Raw genomic sequence first — 20,189 nt, forward strand, 5'->3', positions numbered from 1 at the left:
GCTATATTTAGGCTAAATGGCAGGCTAGTTTACAGAATGTTTTACTTTTATGATGACAAAGACACCAACAAACAACAACCACAAAAAAATAACACTAAAATGATATTTAAATAAAGTGAAATGTAATGAAAGTCATTTAAATGTATCTTTATTATCGACGTATTTCCAGCAACCTTAGTAAATGGAATAAAAAATAACAATTGTTAAAACAGTAAAGACAGAGCAAAAGCAAAATCACTTATGCATCATAAATAGGATACTAGAACATCATGCATACAATGTCACTGCTCTTTCACATTCCCTTCAAATATTTAATCTCATTCTTCATATACAAATAAATACATACACACATATATATATATATATATATATATATATATATATATATATATATGCATTTTATGCTATATTTTAGAGTTTCAGTTATATCAAACATTAATGCAATGCGATAATTGGATTTATATATTTTTTGTTTTAAAACAAATCTGCATATGCACCTACGTACTCTCACTTTAGCATCATTCTATCTAAAAGATCACCAGACGTTGGGGTATAACATTTTTAGCACACCATATTTAAAAGCCCTCTTTGCCATATTGGGGTTTTGTATTTCAGACTAACTGAGTAAGTGCACATATCTATTTTATGCACCGTGAGCAAACTCTCTTACCTCAAAACAAGAGCAAAACAGAAACGTACAACCAACATTTACATAATCCAATTGTCTAACCCTTAAAAGACCAAAAATGGCATGATAATGATTTTGAGTTATTTTATTTGTCCATGTCTTTATTCAGCAAAATTTCATCAGTCCAGAAATCAAGAAATTATTAACACACTCAACCAACAAACGAAAGTTCAGCTGTGAATAAAAAAAATTGAAAAATTGAAAAATAAGTACAATATAGCCTGTCTTCATCTCTTCAGCACTCTGCGAGGGTCCCGTCCATTGGTGATGGAGATGGGAGGTTTTGGGCCATATCCTCCTCCTGAACCCGAAGAAGCACTGCCGCTGTTCCAATGGCTGCGGTTCAGATGACGGCCACCTGAACCAAAAGAGCCCTCTCTAGAGCCAGCAGAAAAGGAATACACAGCCTGGCCATTCACTGCGAGAGAAAGAGAGGAGGGTCCATATTACAATGAAGTTTGGACAAGAAACACCTATTTAGACAGAGAGAGAGCCTTCTGAGAGAGAGGTTTGTTTTGTTTTATATATAGTTTTTGCTGGTGCATGTCATAATCTTTCCAGAAGTAAATGCAAGAAATCTAAACTTTCTATAAAATATGAATTGTGCTTATGTATTGTACTTATAGTTGAAGTCAAAATTATTAGCCGTCATGTGATTTTTTTTTTTCTTTCTTTTTTTTATATTTCCCAAATAATGTTTACCAGAGCAAGGAAATTTTCGTAGTATTCCCCATAGTAGTTTTTCTTCTGGAAAAAGTATTATTGGTTTTATTTTGGCTAGAATAAAAGCAGTTTTGGGTGTCACGGTAGCACAGTGGTTAGCACGATCGCCTCGCAGCAAGAAGGTCGCTGGTTTGAGCCCCGGCTGGATCAGTTGGCATTTGTGTGTGGAGTTTGCATGTTTTCCCCATGTTGGCGTGGGTTTCCTCCCGGTACTCCGGTTTCCCCTACAGTCCAAAGACATGCGCACTAGGTGAATTAAATAAGCTAAATTGGCCGTAGTGTATGTGTGTGAATTCTAGAGTGTATGGGTGTTTCCCAGAGTTAAGTTGCGACTGGAAGGGCATCCGCTGCGTAAAACATATGCTGGATAAGTTAAGTTTCCAGTGTAGTCGGGGCTATACGCATGTATACTCCGTATGCCTTTCTTCCACAAGCTGTATGGGTATTACGACTGTAACTATATACCAAATGTTTGTTTAATTTGCATCTTAATTTGTTGCAATTGGTGCATTTTTGTTTCACTTGTGCCATTCGCCTGAGGACCACAGCAGCTGTGAGAAAATTTAGTGGGAGTTTTTCAAAGACGACGACAAGTCAGCTGAAAAAAATATGTCAACTGGAAAAATTATAAAACAGCATGGGTGTCGCTTTAGAGCCCCCCCCCCCCCCCCCCCCCCCCCCCCCCACTTCTGTGCCACTTTGTTTTCAACTCATAGTTTTCAACTAGAGCGAGAGCAGAAGGTGTGTGTTTAGCAATAGATTGTTATAATATCTGCATATTTGCAGTTCCTTGCTATAGAAACACTATTAGCTAAGCATAAATCACTGAATAGAATTAGACTATTAGCATCTTGCTTTAAAATGAACAAATTTGTTTTAATCTTTTTCCTTTTTAAATGGATAGTTCAACCCAAAAAAGAAAACTGTCTTCATTTACTCAACCTTGACTTGTTCCAAATCTTTTTTTTTTCTTCTGTTGAACACAAAGAAGATATTTTAAAGAAAGCTGGAAAACCTGTAACCATTGACTTCCATAGTATTTGTTTTTCCTTCTGTGGAAGTCAATAGTTACAGGTAACTTATGTTAAATAAATATATATTGGTAATGAATCAAAGAAAAATTGACTTTCTATGTTTTTTTGACTACTTTTAAAGGGCACCTATGGTGAAAAATCTACTTTTCAAGCTGTTTGGACAGAAATGTGTGTAAGTATAGTGTATAAACTGTCATATTGGGGTGATATAAACACACCCAGTCCTTTTTTTTCAAATTTAACAACATAAAAACGGTGGACCTGCGTGTCTGAGCTAAGTGTGTGTGTGTATGTGTGTGTCTGCGTGCCTGAGCTATGTGTGTGTGCGCTATGTGTTTGTGTCCTAGCTGTGTGTGTGCGTGAACTTTGTAATGACATTGTGTGTGACTCATTGTTGCAAATCCACAAAAAAATGCATCAAATACTGATTGTTAAAGTTCTTACTGTAGTATTTCTCACACACGTTATGTGAGATCTGCTTCCTGAGGCAGCCGAGGGGGATTGCTGACAGGCACGTGGGAACGGTGGGCGGGGAGGACTAGCCTTAAAGGGCCAGTACAAAAAAAAAAACAGCAAAACCTTTTTTCCTGCTATAATATAGACACTTCAAACAGCTATAATAAATAATCTGATGGGTGTTTTGAGCTGTAACTTTACAGACACATTCAGGGGACACAAATGACTTGTATTAAATATGAAAAAAGGGGTAACCTATGTGCTCTTTAAAATTTGGGTTGGGTGGGTAATAGTACACCACTTTTTTTAGGACTACACCACTGCTTGGAACGAACCAGATATCTTTTAAAAGGCAACATTGGACAATTTCACAAGATTTGCGGCCTTTTCTTCTGTTACTTCATGGGGAATTATTTTCAGCAAAGCAATGTATTGTAACTAAAAAGTTGTTTTGATTGTCACTGTTTTGTGTACTTACAGGCTGGGGTGGGTTTTTTTCCTTGTTTGTTTTTGCAAGTTTATGCATATCAGATAATTTATCCTGGAATTTGTGATTATTGCCAGTCTATTCAATAGCCAAATAAACTTATTTGACAAAAAAAATTATGCATAATTACATTGAACTAGCCCTAACCATATTAAGAACATGTAATTGGTTAATATTACTCAGTAGAGAAATGAATATTTACACTTGAAGTATTTAAAATCTTTTGTCTTATTTTAAATTATTTCAAGCTATTCACTTAATCAGTGATAGCAACATGTAAATCCACAACACACAATTTGGAATAAAAATGGCCATTGTCAAACAATAAGTTTAAAAAATGTAAACCTGTAGGTCCAGCAGGTGGCCCGGGATTCACTAGAGAAGGATTGCTGCCGTGAGCCTCTGTTTTACCCTGTTAGGAGATAAAAGAGACACCCATTCTGTGTTCATCTCACTGTTGGTGCACTTTGAGCGGAATTTTTGCACTCACGTGGGTGTTGTTTATTTGGTTTATTTTTGCCAGCACCTCTGGGTTGGGCTCACTGAAATTTGGAATCTCAGAGAAAATCATGCAGAACCTTTGATAGACACAAGAAGGAATGGTTACTGCAGTCATTTCCCCCTGCATTAAAATAAGTCAGCTGAGATGACCTACTCTCCGATCTTCTGGAGGTCTCCTGTCCTCCCAATATACAGCGTAAGACAGCCTTTGAAGAGAGATGCATATCTGAAGAAAAAAAAATATATATATACACAGTATTACTTTCTTTAAAAAGATAGAATGAAACAAATAAATGTGTTGTATTTACTTTTACCAAATGTGATCCTTATAATAATGCTAAAAATCATGCATTTAAATGTATTATGTAGATTTTTATCCTATTATTATTATTAATAATAATACTGCTACCGTTTTCAGGCCCGTAGCCAGGCAGTTGAAAGGGGTGGCTCTTTTTTGTTTACGATTCTGAAAGGTGGATCTCTATTGCAGTAATTCACCTAATTTCTATTCAATTGTGTATTTGATTGACATTTTAGGAGAACTAATCTTTGCTGCATCAGCTTGTCGAATGGTGATCATAACCTCTCTTTTGCTCACCATACGATTTTACTACGAAGTATTTATTCACAAATTTGTATTTAATTTAATCCAGTTTAAATAATTTCAATATTGTTATGAGATTAGCATTTTAAAAAATGAATGAAATATGAAAATATACTTATTTTTAAATACAAATGAATTATCATCCATTTAAAAAAATAGGAATGTGGTAAAACTTGTTTTAAAATAAATACGTCCCCCTCACTTTTAGAGATAGACCATTTATAAACTGGTGATTATTAATTATATGAACGTAAATGTTTTGGATCTCATACAGCTTTCGAACCACCCGAACTACTGGCTACGGGTCTTGTTTTAATTTACATAAGGCACATTATTTACAGTCTATGGTCAAACCTGAGGAAATGGCGCCATCCACTGGACAATATTAATCGTACAAGCAAACAGTAGTAGTAAATATTATTATTAACAATAATAAATAATAATACTTAATCCTTGAGGTCCCTTGTCTAAAAGTCTACTAAATAGTTATAGACAGATTTTAAGGTGAATTAAAATACAGTTCTAACTATTTATGCTGTTTGCATTAACATATTTAAAGTAAGAAAAAATTAATTAAAAGAATGAAAGAAAGAGAAATACTTTGACTTTTAAAATAATTTTTATTATAAACAATTTCTCAAAACACATCACGTTTTAAACAAGTTTACAAAAAAAAAACTAAAATAATAATTCACGCAAATGATATACTCTCAAAAACGACCAATTAAAAACCCATTTTCCACACTCTTACACCACACTTCATTTTGAAAAAATATTTATAATATAAGTTTGTTTATAATATGCTAATAAAAAAGCAACTTTAAATTGCACAATTTCCACTAATTATTTAAAAGACCAAATATAAAAAAGACAACTAGAAATTTACAAGGATGTGTTTTCAATATTGCTAATTTGAAAGAAAGAAAGAAAGAAAGAAAGAAAGAAAGAAAGAAAGAAAGAAAAAGAAAGAAAGAAAGAAAGAAAGAAAGAAAGAAAGAAAGAAAGAAAGAAAGACACGAGGATTTGACCATAAGTTCTGGTAGTGTTAATATTGTTATTATCATCCTCATCATCAGTAATGAACTGTAGTCTACTTACCCTCGAGTGAGTCGAATGATGTCTCCGGTTTGAATCAGGCTGCCCACCTCGTCCCACACTGATATGGTGATACTTCCGGTCCTGTCAGCTACCTTACAGGAACGCACTTCGTGTCCGTCCTTTGTTTTAGACACGCGACCTGACACATTTTGTTACATTGGAACAGAAATACACTCACAAACACACACACGTAAAATATAATACGCAATTGGGTGCAGCAATTCGTTCGTCAATTCAGCAGTTCGTTTTAGAGAACCGGTTCAGTAAAATATTCAGATAAAATCATGATGTACAGTAATCTGTTTGTAAAACACGAGTTCATTATACCAAATACGTAATACCATGGAAAGTAATGCATGCATAAAAATAAAAGTGAAGGGACTTTGATTAAAAAGTTCTTGAACGATTAGTTCTGAACCGGCTGTGAATCAGTTCAACCGATTCCTAGAACAAATGCAACTCTAATGATTCATTCACTGGTGATTCAGTGATGATTCAGTTACTAGGCTAATTGATTCTGTTTATTTCATTAATCAGCACGGAAATAAGGTTCGTATAATACATAAAGTTCTTATCTTATTGTCGACTTAAATGCTGATTATAAACTGCTTGTGAGCACACGGTCTTTTATTAAAAGTGGGCCATGGCATGGGCTAGTAGAGAAACAGCAAACGTTTCCCAACAAACTTACCAGTTTCCAGGACGATGAAAACCAAATTAATATTTTTTAATCCAGCTTTAAGGTCTTTAATCAAGAACGCATTGTCGTTTGGTGAATTTGCCATTGTAAAGCTAGAAAATAAAAAAAAAACTAGGAAAATCGTACTCAAGTTCGATCAGACGCAAACTACTGCCACTTATTGACTGATTGATTGGCCTCGCATCTAAATAATTGATTATAGCACTGCCTTTGCTTAATTCATCCAAAATGGCTACACGCAGTGACGTTCCTGCCTTGCATTTTATCCGAGTCACACCTCTGTTGTTGTCTGAAATGCTGTATAAATAATGGCCCAGTTTCTCCGTGACAGTTTATTCACAAATGCGTGATTTCAGACGTATTCTAAGTGTGGTTGTTGGCTAATCAAAATTGAACGTCGTCACGAACAGGATTCGAACCTGTGCGGGGAAACCCCATTGGATTTCGAGTCCAACGCCTTAACCTCTCGGCCACCGTGACTGGTTAGTTTCATCGCTTAAAAAACGTTCTATCTACTTTTACATCCACGAGATGTAATTTTGGTAGGCGATAGAGCCATTTTGCTGGTACGTTTGAAATAATTTATGTTAAAAATGTCAAAGCTGGGTGTGTTTATTCGCATTTAGGAAGCCTCATAATATGGCTTCTTTTAAAACAGACACAGATTAAAAAAATTACAAAGTAGAAGCGCGATGTTTGATACTAACGTTATAACCAAACAACATATTCTGAGAGTTTATTAGTTTTTGAGTTTTCAATATGGATTTAGGTATTTTGCTAGTTATATTTTATTAAGCTGTTTTAATTTATTCAGCACGACACCAGATGGCGCTAGAGCCTAAAGAACTATGCAAAGTTTTAAATCTAACGTCAGGCCTACTCTTCATTTTGAAACGCGGTTCAAGAGTTTATACAAGACAGTTCCTTGCAAAAAACTGTTGATAAGAACAAATTGAGACAGATATTGCAGATGCCAATGAATATATAAAGTTGAGAATTCCTCATTACCACGACATTTCAGGTTGGTCATGGTTTATACAGTGCTGGGTAGATTACTTACAAACTGTTGACGGTTATCCTTCAGTGGTTCCAAATTAACGTTACATCAGTCACGTAGTTGTTATTCGTTTAGGTAATACATTGCAGTTTATGTTTTACGTTTGGTTCACTTTAAGATTATAACATATTTGAAAGGATTCAAGGTTATTAAAATGAAGAGGCCGACTCATAGGCCTTCAATTTCTGACTATCGTGGTTAAACGTATACACATTACATAAGCAGGGGTTGCCCAAACCGATTAGAGGACAATGTATTTGTGAAACTATAATAATTAATTAAATAATTTAGTACATAAATCTGTTTTCAGGGTATTGTTTGCCTGGATGTCTGCGTGACCATCAATTGACAACATAGAACTGTGAACATTCCAATACGTTGTTAAATTGTTAGGTTGAAGGGGGTTGTCTTACAAAAGGTGTTTGGAATCTTATATAACATTTAGAAACATGAAAAAGGCTGTAAATTTTTATAAATTAAAGAGCATTTTTATCTAACTATTTATTCTTTTTTTAAATATAAATACAAGAGTTTTGGAGTTTCATTTACAATCAGTTACTACTAAGCATTGGCGAAATGCTTAACTTTACTTAACTCCAGTCATGTTCAGTCTATTCTACTTCTAACAACATTTAAATTTGTAACTCAAAATTTATTGACCTTAAAATCAAAATCTAACTTCTAGGTTTGACACTTTCTGTCAAGTTACAGTTACTTCTGTCTGATGAAGATGGATTATGTGCAATTCCATGCAAATGTCAACCTTGCCATAAAAAAAAAAAAAAAAAAAAATTCAGTCTTCACTAAAATAGTGGAACCATTTCTACGTTTTTGTGTAAGCAAGTATTTTAAAGTACTTAAAAATGCTCAAAATGGCTCTTTCAATGTTTTCAAACATTACATTTAATTTACCAAAGTCAAACAAGTGCCAATTTCACATCCATAACAGAGAGCTGTCTCATCCATAATGAAGCTTTTTCCTCATAAATGCAAACATGTAAAATAAAATGAAATCAGTAATTTTTGTTCTATAGAGAGCTAAATCTTATCCTTTTGATTCGCATTATTGCTTTTGGCTTGTGCAGTTTAATTAACAGAATTTCTAGAAAGTATGTTATAGACTGTAACCTCACTAACTTTTTTGGTCACATCCATAATACATGTTTATTTTCCTCATTTAAAATGTTAAAAATGTTTACAGATTGATATTTTTCTGATTCCATCACTCTGTATTAAGTTATTTTGGAAAATATAAACATATATTTCAATATAACGTTAACGTTATGCTTTCTCTGTGAATTTATGTTTTAAATTTTTACTGTAAATGTCACAACGCTGGAATTGCCCTTAAAGAAAAATTAGACAAACTGCCTTGAAGAGAATACAAACAATTCCAAAGAACAAGACTGACACGAAAATGCATAGTTTAACATTTTTTATTTATTTGCATTTTAAGAACAGAAAAGAGCGTGCTTCAATGACAACTTAGTAAACAGGTGTCGCAGAGAAGTTATGAGGCCTCTGCTGTAACTCAGCCTTTTCTTTGGCATGTATTTGTAAAATATGATATAACCAAGACAAAATATAGCTCTCTCATATATTATGAAGTCTTAAAGGAAATGCAAACATAGATTAGTGATTACAAGCGTCACCGAAAATTAGTTCAAATGCTATATATTTAAAGACTCAAAAGAATTAAAACCTCATCCCTCTGATAGAAACGTCCACCCAAAAGCAAAGATACACACTTTTATTTTTTTGTTCAGCATGTGACTAAATAAAATGCTTTAATTACTTGCGGAAAGCAACTATATTCGTAAAACAAACACAAATATTGGTTCCCACCTACATATATGTTTATGTATATTATAATAAGGTCCACACTTGTAGAAAAATGATACTCTTTTTACTCGTATAGTATTTATTCACACTTGATTTGTCAGTGCTGTCCCTTATTTATTTATGTATTTAGGCTTTATCTGCTAACAGCACCATTTTAATTCTGGGTTTGCATTGTAGTGATACATATATCCATATTTATTCTAAAATTATGTTATTTCAATTCTCACATTTTAAAACTTCAGCTAAAAAACCCAAACCAACTTTCACTTTTCTTAATCTTTCAGATCTCCACACCTCTCTGGCTTATTTGCGTCCACCCGGGCTGATCGTCTCCTTCATCATTTTCAGAAATATGCCTGTAATCCTGACTGGCCTCACAGTGTCTGTTTCTCAGCCAGCACCATGCCGACAGGAGCTTGAGAAACGGTCTCTGAAAAAGAGGCATATATCAAACGCAGGAATGCTTTCTGAGTAAAGTCCGAGACATATGCGGAGCTCAGGGAAGACCAGGATCCCCCATGTAAAAGCTGCATTTCAGATTCAAAGCAAAGCGTGTGTGAGCATGGTGGGGGCTCAGGACACATACAAGGTAATTCTAAATGTTTATTAGTCACTACAAAGCAGAAATACACTTCCCAACTAGCTTTCTCACATCTTTTGGTCTCTATATTTACGGGTTCACAGTATACATAGAGTGACTTGATCAAAACCAAATGGAGCACACATTTCTGATAAACGCACAGACGTAGAACATGGCAGTATATATCGTGCTATCTCAAAAAAAAACTATCTGGACCCACTTTAGAAATTATCTAGGTTGCATGAAAGCAATATCAGTTTCAGCTGTGCACAGGCTGTTCCTGAAGAAATGATTTGTGTGATGAAAAGCAGATTATGCTCAAAACACGTCCATTGGATAGATAGTGCACTTGATTTTTTTATTTTGGCTGTAAGTTGTTTGTTTTCCCTTGCCAACTTTCTCAGCTGACAGGTAGACACTGGTGGGGGAAAACTGAAGTGGGTCTTATAAGCATAAGGCTCATAACAGACTGAATAAGATCTCATAAGACTCCTTTCACATCCACTTCTTCTAAAAGACTTTAGGGAACAATGGGATTTTTAAAGCAAATGTCATATAGTTCATGAATTTTGCCTTCTAGAAGATTGTATTGTAAGTTTGTATTCTATGTGGACATGGTGTAGATGTCTGGGCTTTTGGCAGGGATGGCTGGTACTGATAAGGGAGAGAGTGTTTTCTCAGCTTTGGAGGGTATCCTGGGGCTGGAATTTGAGGGTCAGGACTTTAGGATGCTTGTCCTACAGCAACACCCTCTGCTTGGCCTGCAGCTTCTGCTAGAGAGCTGCCTTCAATCTGCACGTTTTCCTTTTCCTCCTCCTCCTCCTCCTCGTTTTCTCCTTGCAAAGCATTGTGGCAGACCTCAATCTTGGAGGTGTCCTGGGGCAGGGTTGCAGAAAGAGCATACTCCTCGCTTACGTCTTCTGTGATTGACAGCTCAACCTCAGTTGTGCCGTTCAGGATGCCGGACACCACCTCTTTCTCCATTGCCTCCACAGCTGCCTTTACTTCCTCCTGTCCTGGAGCAAGTTGAGAGTGAACCTCTTTGAAGGACAGGTCTTCAGTAGGGCTCTCAATCGGTGCCAGTTCGATGGAAGCAACGGCACTCTCTGCTTGAGCTGAAGCTTCGCCCTCTTCTTCAGCATCTCCACTGCGGTTCTTCTTGATGTTGAAGGTGAGAGAAGAAACCCTGAAAGAGGAGTTCTTGGCGCTTGGGTTCTTCTGGTGGTTCGGTGACAGGCTCTTCTTTATTTTCTCACGCTTCTCCGGGGACACAATCTTGGTGCTGATCTTGTTCATCTTCTTCTCGATGTTCTGCCTGGAGAACGCTTTCTTCAGGCTGTCCACTTTCTTCAGGCTGGAACGCTTGATCTTCTCAGCTCGAGACTTTTCGATTCTGGTTTCACTTTCGAGATTGAGAGCCGCCAAAAAATCCTCATCATCATCTTCTAGTGCCTGCTCGTCATCCGAGGAGAGGGCGATGGTCTGGAGGCCTTCCTCTTGAGAACGATTGGCATCGATGACTGGGGTCTCCTCCTCTACTTCAGTTAACGTTGTTGGTTCCTTCACAAACACACTTGAGGGGATTTCATTTTCCTCCTGTGCAATTATAAAAACAATAAAAAATCGAATTAATTATTCAGTTTACATTCAGCATTGTTTTTTTATACCACATATGAATTCTCTAAACATGTAGTTCTGCCAAGTTTGGTGTTCTGAATTATTGAATTGCACAAGGCAAATTATTTTAATAGGCAATGCTTTTCCCACTTCTAATGCCTCAGTCAGTTGCTGCCTACAAGATTTGTATTTGGTTGTCTAGACAACTAAGATGAAGGAATGCTGGTGATGCAAAAGGCAGTCATGTGTTTGTGGAAGATATGTTCAATAGTTTCTACATAACATCATCTTCTACTAATGCATTTCAGAACGCCTTAAAGGGATAGTTCACCCAAAAATGAAAATGTACTCACTATTTATATACTCACTCCCGCAAGCGGAAGGTTTGAAAACCTTTTATGAGATTCTTTCTTCTGTTGAACACAAAATAAATGTATTGAGGAAAGCTGAAAACCTGTAAGATTGACTTCCATAGTAGGAAAAAGTAATTTTATGGAAGTCAATAGTTACAGGTTTCCATCATTCTTCAAATTCTTCTGAAGAGGACAGAAGAACGTCAAACAGGTTTTAAGCAAGTATAGGATGAGTAAATGATGACAGAATTTTCAGTTTTGGGTGAACTATCCCTTTAAGAGTATGTGAATGCTTTACCATGAAGTCCATAGCTTTGCATTCCAAAAAGTGGCACTGCTAGAAATTCTAAGCCCTAGGTACAGACTTTTTCTATAGCCCCTTCAGTAAAAATCACATTTCGGGCTCCTCTGTGGACCCCCAAAGGTCAGAGTGATGCCCAATCATTATGATGCCTATGCAATCTAAGTACTTCAAATAAATATATAAAACAAGATTACTGTCTCTAGTACTCTAAATCTTCTTTTAAAGTCCTCGTGAACCGGAAGCTGCGATCGTTATATATTCTTTTTTTTTTTTTCTTTTCAGCTTAGTCCCTTTATTAATCTGATTGCCTCAGTGGAATGAACCTCCAACTTATCCAGCATATGTTTTATGTTTTGGATGACCTTCCAGCTCCAACCCATCACTTGGAAACTCTCATACACACTCATTAACACACATGCTGTACACTACAGACAATTTAGCCTACCCAATTCACATATAGTGCATGTCTTTGGACTGTGGGGGAAACCGGAGGAAACCCATGCCAACACAAGGCAAACATGCTCCACACAGAAATGCCAAGTGAGGCATTTTCCAGCCGAGACTTAAACCAGCGACCTTCTTGCTGTGACTCAAACGTGCTACCCACTGCGCCCTTTGTGATGCCTGCGCTCGTTATTCTTTTCGTAATGTGACGCAGTTTCTAGAGAAATAGAATTTTAAATGAGCAAACAGAGGGGGGTGGCTTTTTTTTTCTTTACATCTGGCCGAATAGATATAGTAAAGTAGGCATTTCATTCAGAAAGATCGGGAAAAGGGTCTGGGGGGAGTTATTACAACCTAACAGACACCTCCTGTTCACCATTTCTGTTTGTTGTTTAAACTGACGGTTGGAGCAGCGTTAAGCTGGATTTATACTTTCATCTGGTGCCGCATCGCACACCTTCGCTGACTGTGTGCGCACCTTGCGAAATGGTGCTTTTTTATACTTGCAGCGTTCGCTGTTGTGATTTTTAATTTTTTTAAAACGACAGGGGGCAGTCAAAAGAAACGGACTGTAAAGTCAGACGGATAAACAGTCCACAATTCACACTGTCCTATACTTATGCTAAAAAGGCAATAATGGTCCAACATTCCTGACCATTATCACCAATTAAGCCTAGAAAAACAGGGGATTAATATACTGTAAACTGATAGGTTCAAATATTCCTTTCCAGTTATCAAAGAAATAATTTGTTCCTTAATAATAGTTTTATATCTATTAAATTGCTTTAAATTAAAAATTGTAACGTATACACCAGTGCAAAACCTATGAATGGTGGAAAAACATATTTCTGTGTACCTGGGAATATGTTTACCTGGGTCTCCACTTTTGCCATGCATTTTCAGATCTCATTTAAAGATTAGAAGGGCAATCAAATTTTTTTTCTTAATGACATGCACAGATTAATTATTCACCACAAAACTAGCAATGTGAGCAACAAAATCATATGATTAGTTTTGATTTCTTGGGCACTTTAAAGCGATAGTTCACCTAAAAGTGAAAATTACCTCATCATTTTTATTATAAAATATTAATGGAGTCAATGTTTTTAAAAGAAGAGAGAAACTCCACTTTAAACAAGTGAAGAATGAGTAAATTATTTATTAATTAATCAATTATTAATTATTTTTGTGGGAACTATCCATTTAAAACCCATGTTCTATCAATATTATAATCACTCCAAAATCTCTTCTAAATAAAGGACCTTTATTAAAATACAGCGGTGTCCAATGCTGCTCCTGTAGGGCCAATGTCTCATTGAATTTGGATGGGCTTTTTACATTTAATAGAAGCTTCAAAATAAACTTTTTTTAATCAATATTTCAAGAATTTGTCTTAATAGATTCAGTGTTAAAATGTCTTAATGTTATATAAAGCACTATATGCAGGGTGTATACAGTTGAAATCAGGATTGTTAGCCCCCCATATATATTTTTCCCCAATTTCTGTTTAACAAAGACAAGATTTTTTTCCCCACACATTTCTAAACATAGTAGTTTTCATAACTTTTTTTTTTAATAACTGATTTCTTTTATGTTTTCCACGATGAAGGTACATAATATTATACTGGATATTTTTCAAGGTACTACTTACTATTCAGCTTAAAGTGCCATTTAAAGGCTTAACTAGGTTAATTAGAGTAATTCATTGTATAACGATAGTTTGTTCTGTAGTACATAAAGAAACATAGCTAAAGGGGGCTAATTATATTGACCTTAAATAGGTTTAAAAAAATTTAACTTGTTTTTTTTTCTAGCCGAAATAAAACAAATTACTGTCTTCAGAAGAAAAAAATATTATAGGAAATACTAGGAAAAATTCCTTCCTTTGTTAAACATCATTTGGGAAATATTTGACTTCAACTGTATGTAGTGTGGATATATAATTGCATAAAATATTTTTTTAAAAATTTTTTATATTAATAATTAATTAGGCGACAAGGCGACAGGAACATTTAACATTTGGTGTAAAAACATTGTGTACCGTCCTCCTTTTCCTTTCTGGCCACAATCATAAAGACTGAAGAATAGTTAGACGATAGGGAAGGAAAACCAGGCATGGCCCTACACCGCTCCTATCAGAGTTTCCACTGAGTTTTGGAGGACCGCCATGGAGCAGAGAAAGAGAGAGAGAGAGGTAGTTGGAAAGAGAGAGAAAGCAGGGAAGTGTGGTGCTGGGATTTGAGGGAGTAGGATGAGGGTCAGGAAGCATTTGGGGTGGAGTGCCGCTATAGGGACACCTGGACAGAAGTTTGTTTGCCCCCCCCCCCCCCCTCCATCAGAATGTTTCATGGCATGTTAGAAATGCGCAGGAGAGCCTCAGAGCCTCTCTCTTAGCGATAAGTCTCTAAATTCTGATATGGATGAGGTCAGGTCATGCAGGCTACCTCCTAGTTAATCACTTTAACTGTTCTTTTTTCATAATGGAAGCACATACAAATGTACATTTGAGCGCAAATGCCAGCGAATTTGGGTGTACATCTGTAGATTGGTTTATTAGTAAATAATAGCTTTAGTCCTGGTTCACTTTTAGTTTTCACAATGTAATTTGTAAGACCAAACATGCAGTAAGGAACATACCAAATGCTCTGAACAAAACTGAATAAAGGGCTAAAGTTGGCAGATGAATTTCTGCTGTTGTTCTGATTACTTTTTTATAAGCTCTTCACAAGTTTTAAATGTTCTGTCACAAAAAAAACCTTTTGTTGTATTTTTAGGCTTCTGTCAAACAAGTGTGATCACCAGGAAATCCAGATTTGCTTAAATTGCTATCAGTTAACAATTTTAGTTTCCTAAAACCTTATTTTAACGTTATTAGAACCTTCCGTTTTTATTATAATACTGTTCTCAACACATTTTCTACCAAAGTTACTATAATGTTCCAAAACAATCGATAATGTTACATGCTAACATTTACACAACTTAGTCTTAAAATATAGTCACCAGTGTTGGGTAAGTTACTTCGAAAAAGTAATGAATTACAAATGACTGATTACTACTGGCAAATTGTAGTTTGATTACATTACTATTTACTTCAAAGTAAAGTAATCAGATTAATCTGATTACTTTACTTTGAAGTTAATTTTGAGACATATAAAAATATAAAACCTATAAAAATACAAAAAACTGCAGGTCTTTCAGTGATTTTAAATTTTCACTGAAAAACATTACAATGGCTTGATCACAGCAGCTTGACATATTCAAAAAACTTAGTTTGCTCAACTTTTTCCAATTCTGTTTGTCTTTTTTATTTTTAGTTATTTATTATTTTTACTCAAAGGAAGATATTTAGAAGACAACTGGATACCTGTAACCACTTACAGCCATAGTATTAAAAAGCACTGCAGTGTTTATGTGTTGTGTGTTTGTCTAAGGTAATTAGTATATCGAAATGTGTATATTCCAAAGTATGAAGCTGATTGGTCAGTTCTTGACATGTGACTCGCGTTTTTAAACTGGCGGCGCCTGGAAAATGTGAGCGCACGCAAAAGACATGATATGTGAACAGCCCTATAAGCATCTACGCTTTTCTTCACATTCAGAAGGTACCTCGTGTTTTGGGGCTCCGGTGTCCTTCTTGGTGACGAGTTTTGTTGTAGAATGCTTTCAATTTTAGTGCTTGAACAAGTTGCTGGTCGAGTTACAAGCAGTAGAAAGTTCTTTAGAGACTGGACGTAGACTGCATTTCACAGCAAAATTTTTGTTTTTACCCTCAATGAAATCAAAGTAATGTCTGTATTCCCACTTGAAGAAGCAATCACTTTCGACAGCAGCCATTTCAGCTCTCATTCTACAGCAATCTAAAAGCTCAATAACTGACATTGCAGCAGAAAATGTGATTTTAAAAGAAGCATTTTTTTTCCAAAGACTATATCTGTAGCGCAATTACATTGACTTTAGTAACTGTAATCAAATGGCACAAATTTAAAATGTAATTCGTTACATTACTGCGTTCTTCAAAAATGTAATTAGAATAGTTACTGTGGAAAGCGTTGTACCCAACTCTGATAGTCACCAATTTATTTATGAAGTCTGGCCATAACTTTTTATATTTGTTTACTTCATTTTATTCACTGAGTTTTCTAATTCAAATTCAAGAGCATGACAGATTATTCCTTGGCTAAACGTCAACAGCTCGAACTAGTTTGTAAGAGTCTTAACATGTTGGCTATGTTTATGCAAATGGCCCCCGAACTAAATGTATTATTAGCTTTTTGGTGCAGACCAAACAAACCACAAGCAATTGCACCAGAGTCTCCTTAAACCAAATATGCCAAATGGGAACACACCCTTAGTTTTTTTTAAAGTGTTATTTTAAATAGTCAGCAAGTATACTATTTTTCTTTACATACTCGACGGTTGCATACTTCTCAATAGAAACTGCATTTCAAGTTGGCACGGTTTTAAACACTCATTTAGGTCTCATTTTAGTCCACAAACGTCCAAATCACAAAAACAGAATTGAGATATCATATCCTTTGAAGTATACATCTAGGTTGCCTTCAAAGAAGTCGAAACGATGATGGAATTGTAATAGACAGAATACTACTCAGACAATGAGTTTGAACACGCTTTGATGCCTTAAAGGGCTTTAATGTTCATATCTGCTCTTATAACATGATAGAAAGTTGTTCCTTTCTGAAGCTCCTGTTGTAACTCGGTGAGCAAGGGAATGCGAGTTTGGCCTGTCAAAGCTTTGACCTAACAGAAGAAAACTAACAAAAAAGGATACATAATGACTGACGCTGATCCCCATGGATATATACGCAATGTACTAAATCAGGGGTGAAATACCGCTTTTGGGATTCAGTCCACCCACAAAAGAGCTTTACTTTGGAAGTCAGATATGGATCAAAGGTATTGGTATGATATTGCTGGCACGGTTTGGGAATGAATCTGGCCCACTCCCTGCAAACTTTAACACAGCAGTTTCCATGTTCCATCAGTCTCTGATTAGAGTTGCCATGGTGATTTATTAAACTTGGATACTTGGAGTGGAAACATTTGCTGTAGAAAACAGTGAGACGTAACATTGCCAACGATCTTTTATTTGCATTTAGGAATCATGAATACAAATTGCCACATGTAGGTTTTGCATTGTTGCTCTCCAGTGGCTTTGTTATAGTTTTAGTCCCTTTTTGTTACTGTTGTGCTGGGGTTGTTTTTAGTGAGCTGTATCTAGGTTTAGAGTAGTGTGCGTTTCAGTTAAGCATCAAGAATTAGGTGATAAAATGGCAAATGTTTTGGAAATCATTTGGAAAAGATGAACTGCAAAGGAAATTAGCTGTTTATTTTAGGAATGTTTAAAATATCAGCTGAACAAAATCAGCTTTATAAAAAGAACAGCTATATACACAGCCTTGTGTAACAGTGTTAATGTCTGTGATGTTTGGCACGACGAATATGCTTTTCAGCTCTAACAGATTATGATTTAGACAATAATGAAAGCAGTTCATTTATAGCACAGAGTTGAAATTGTAACCATAGCACAGAGAAATAAATACAAGTTCTTCTCCTTGTGGCTTTTATTGCTAATACTTTTAGTAAACATGAACTGGGAGCTTTTAGTTAGATTAATAAAACAATATTTACACTGAAGAAAAAGACGATTTTAGTACAATTAAAATGGTTGCAAGGGCGACGCGGTGGTGCAGTGGGTAGCATGTTCACCTCACAGCAAGAAGGTCACTGGTTCGAGCCTCGGCTGGGTCAGTTGTCGTTTCTTTGTGGAGTTTGCATGTTTTCCCTGTGTTCGCGTGGGTTTCCTCCGGGTGCTCCGGTTTCCCCTCAGTGGGGAATGCGGTATAGGTGAATTGGGTAGGCTAAATTGTCTGTAGTGTATGTGTGTGAATGAGTGGGTGTTTCCCAGTGATGAGTTGTGGCTGGAAGGGCATCCGCTGCGTAAAACGTGCTGGATAAGTTGGCAGTTCATTCCGCTGTGGCAACCCCAGATTAATAAAGGGACTAAGCCGAAAAGAAAATGAATGAATAAAATGGCTGCACTGTATGTAAATAATACAAGTGTTCTGTGTAATTTAAGTTCATGAAAATATGCCTTAACAGAACAATGTCATAAAAATATTTAGATAAGCTACACTTAAAAAATGGGACAGCATAAAGGAATTAAGTTAACATATTATCTTTTGCAAATTTAAGTGGATTGAACAAAAAACAATAAAGAGCCCCCCATTATAAATAAATACAATAATGAGACTGAAATGGTCATGGTTAAAATACTGTCACAAAGTAAACATTATTATTATTTTATTTTTATAGCGTTATTTTTGCTAAATCTGCATATTTTACACTCAAAATAATTATTTTAGCTGTTTGTTTAAAGAGCCCATATTATACATGAACTAGGGTCATATTTAGGTTGTAAGGGTCTCCAACAACAGTCTAATATGCATGCAAGGTCAAAAAACACTTTGATGGACTTATAATCTGCATTTATTTTTACCTAATTATCCCAGCGACTCCCATATGAATCGTTCAGCGTTTCATTTGTTCTCAAACCCCTCCTCAGCGCGAAGCTAATCTGCGCTGATTGGACCGATGACAGCCTGCTGCGATTGGTCGACACGGACAAGGCTTCAGCACGAGGCAGAGTGAAATGCCCAGCTGCTAATCTACAATATAAAAGTAGTCACAGTGCACACACGCTTTTAAAGTGGATTTTGGCTGCCAGTGGGTGAATGTAAAACACAGACGATGGACTAGACAATACTGACGACTAACTATTTTATTGAGCAAAAGTCCAAGAACTGGCGAGGAGGTCACAGTCTTCTTGCTCTTTTCACACACACACACACACACACACACACACACACACACACACACAGGGCCTGCGCGTCCATAGAGGACCGGCTGAATAGAGAGGGCGCGGCGCTCAGTTATATCCGCCAAATACCCGTGCGTTACACACACGAGGAGACACACACACACACACACACACAGAGGGCCGGCGCGTCCATAGAGGAGCGGCTGAATAGACGAGGGCGCGGCGCGGCGCTCAGTTATATCGCGAATACCCGTGCGTTACACACACGAGGAGACACAGACACACACACACACAGGGCCGGCGCGTCCATAGAGGAGCGGCGCTCAGTTATATCCGCGAATACCCGTGCGTTACACACACGAGGAGACACAGACACACACACACACAGGGCCGGCACGTCCATAGAGGAGCGGCGCTCAGTTATATCCGCGAATACCCGTGCGTTACACACACGAGGAGACACAGACACACACACACACAGGGCCGGCGCGTCCATAGAGGAGCGGCGCTCAGTTATATCCGCGAATACCCGTGCGTTACACACACGAGGAGACAATAATATTGAGCTGAACTATTTTGAAACTTGTCCGTTGCATGTGTGTAACAGCTGACGATCCGTAATCAAAGCGGCACGCGTCGCGTTTTCAACGTGGCTTTACACGCGATATGAGAATATAAAGAGTTAACCTGATACAGTACACGCAGTTACAAGTAACAAAACACAACTAAATACATAATTTGCAAGCTAGAGTAAACGAGGCAATAATTTTAATCGCACGTACTTACACTTGTGAAATGGGGGTAGAAACTGATCCATGATCCACTGATCCATGTTCTGACAGTCTATACTGATCCTTCCTTTA

The 20,189-nt window shown here is 36.5% G+C and overlaps 2 protein-coding genes and 1 non-coding gene across 3 annotated transcripts in view; all 3 read right to left on the reverse strand.

Moving 5' to 3' along the window:
- Positions 1-553: 553 nt before the first annotated feature.
- nabp1b (nucleic acid binding protein 1b) lies at positions 554-6,376 on the reverse strand. The gene is made up of 6 exons (XM_056458964.1): positions 6,283-6,376; positions 5,592-5,730; positions 4,044-4,115; positions 3,879-3,966; positions 3,734-3,800; positions 554-1,106 (listed from the first exon to the last, which is right to left on the reverse strand). Exons 1-6 carry the CDS (start codon positions 6,374-6,376, stop codon positions 916-918), a joined length of 651 nt encoding a protein of 216 aa, XP_056314939.1. The 3' UTR covers positions 554-915.
- A 313-nt stretch (positions 6,377-6,689) lies between these two features.
- Positions 6,690-6,771, reverse strand: trnas-cga (transfer RNA serine (anticodon CGA)). Its single transcript has one exon. It is a non-coding gene; the product is annotated as a tRNA-Ser (tRNA).
- Positions 6,772-8,768: 1,997 nt separating this feature from the next.
- The window catches only part of cavin2b (caveolae associated protein 2b), a 32,278-nt gene continuing 20,857 nt past the window's right edge, over positions 8,769-20,189 (reverse strand). Inside the window, exon 2 of the mRNA XM_056459509.1 lies at positions 8,769-11,366. Coding sequence (XP_056315484.1) covers positions 10,494-11,366 — 873 coding nt within the window. The 3' untranslated portion in view covers positions 8,769-10,493. The remainder of the gene's footprint in view (positions 11,367-20,189) is intronic.

This window comes from Danio aesculapii, chromosome 6 (genome assembly GCF_903798145.1).
Source record: "Danio aesculapii chromosome 6, fDanAes4.1, whole genome shotgun sequence".
NCBI classification, from domain to species: Eukaryota; Metazoa; Chordata; class Actinopteri; order Cypriniformes; family Danionidae; genus Danio; species Danio aesculapii.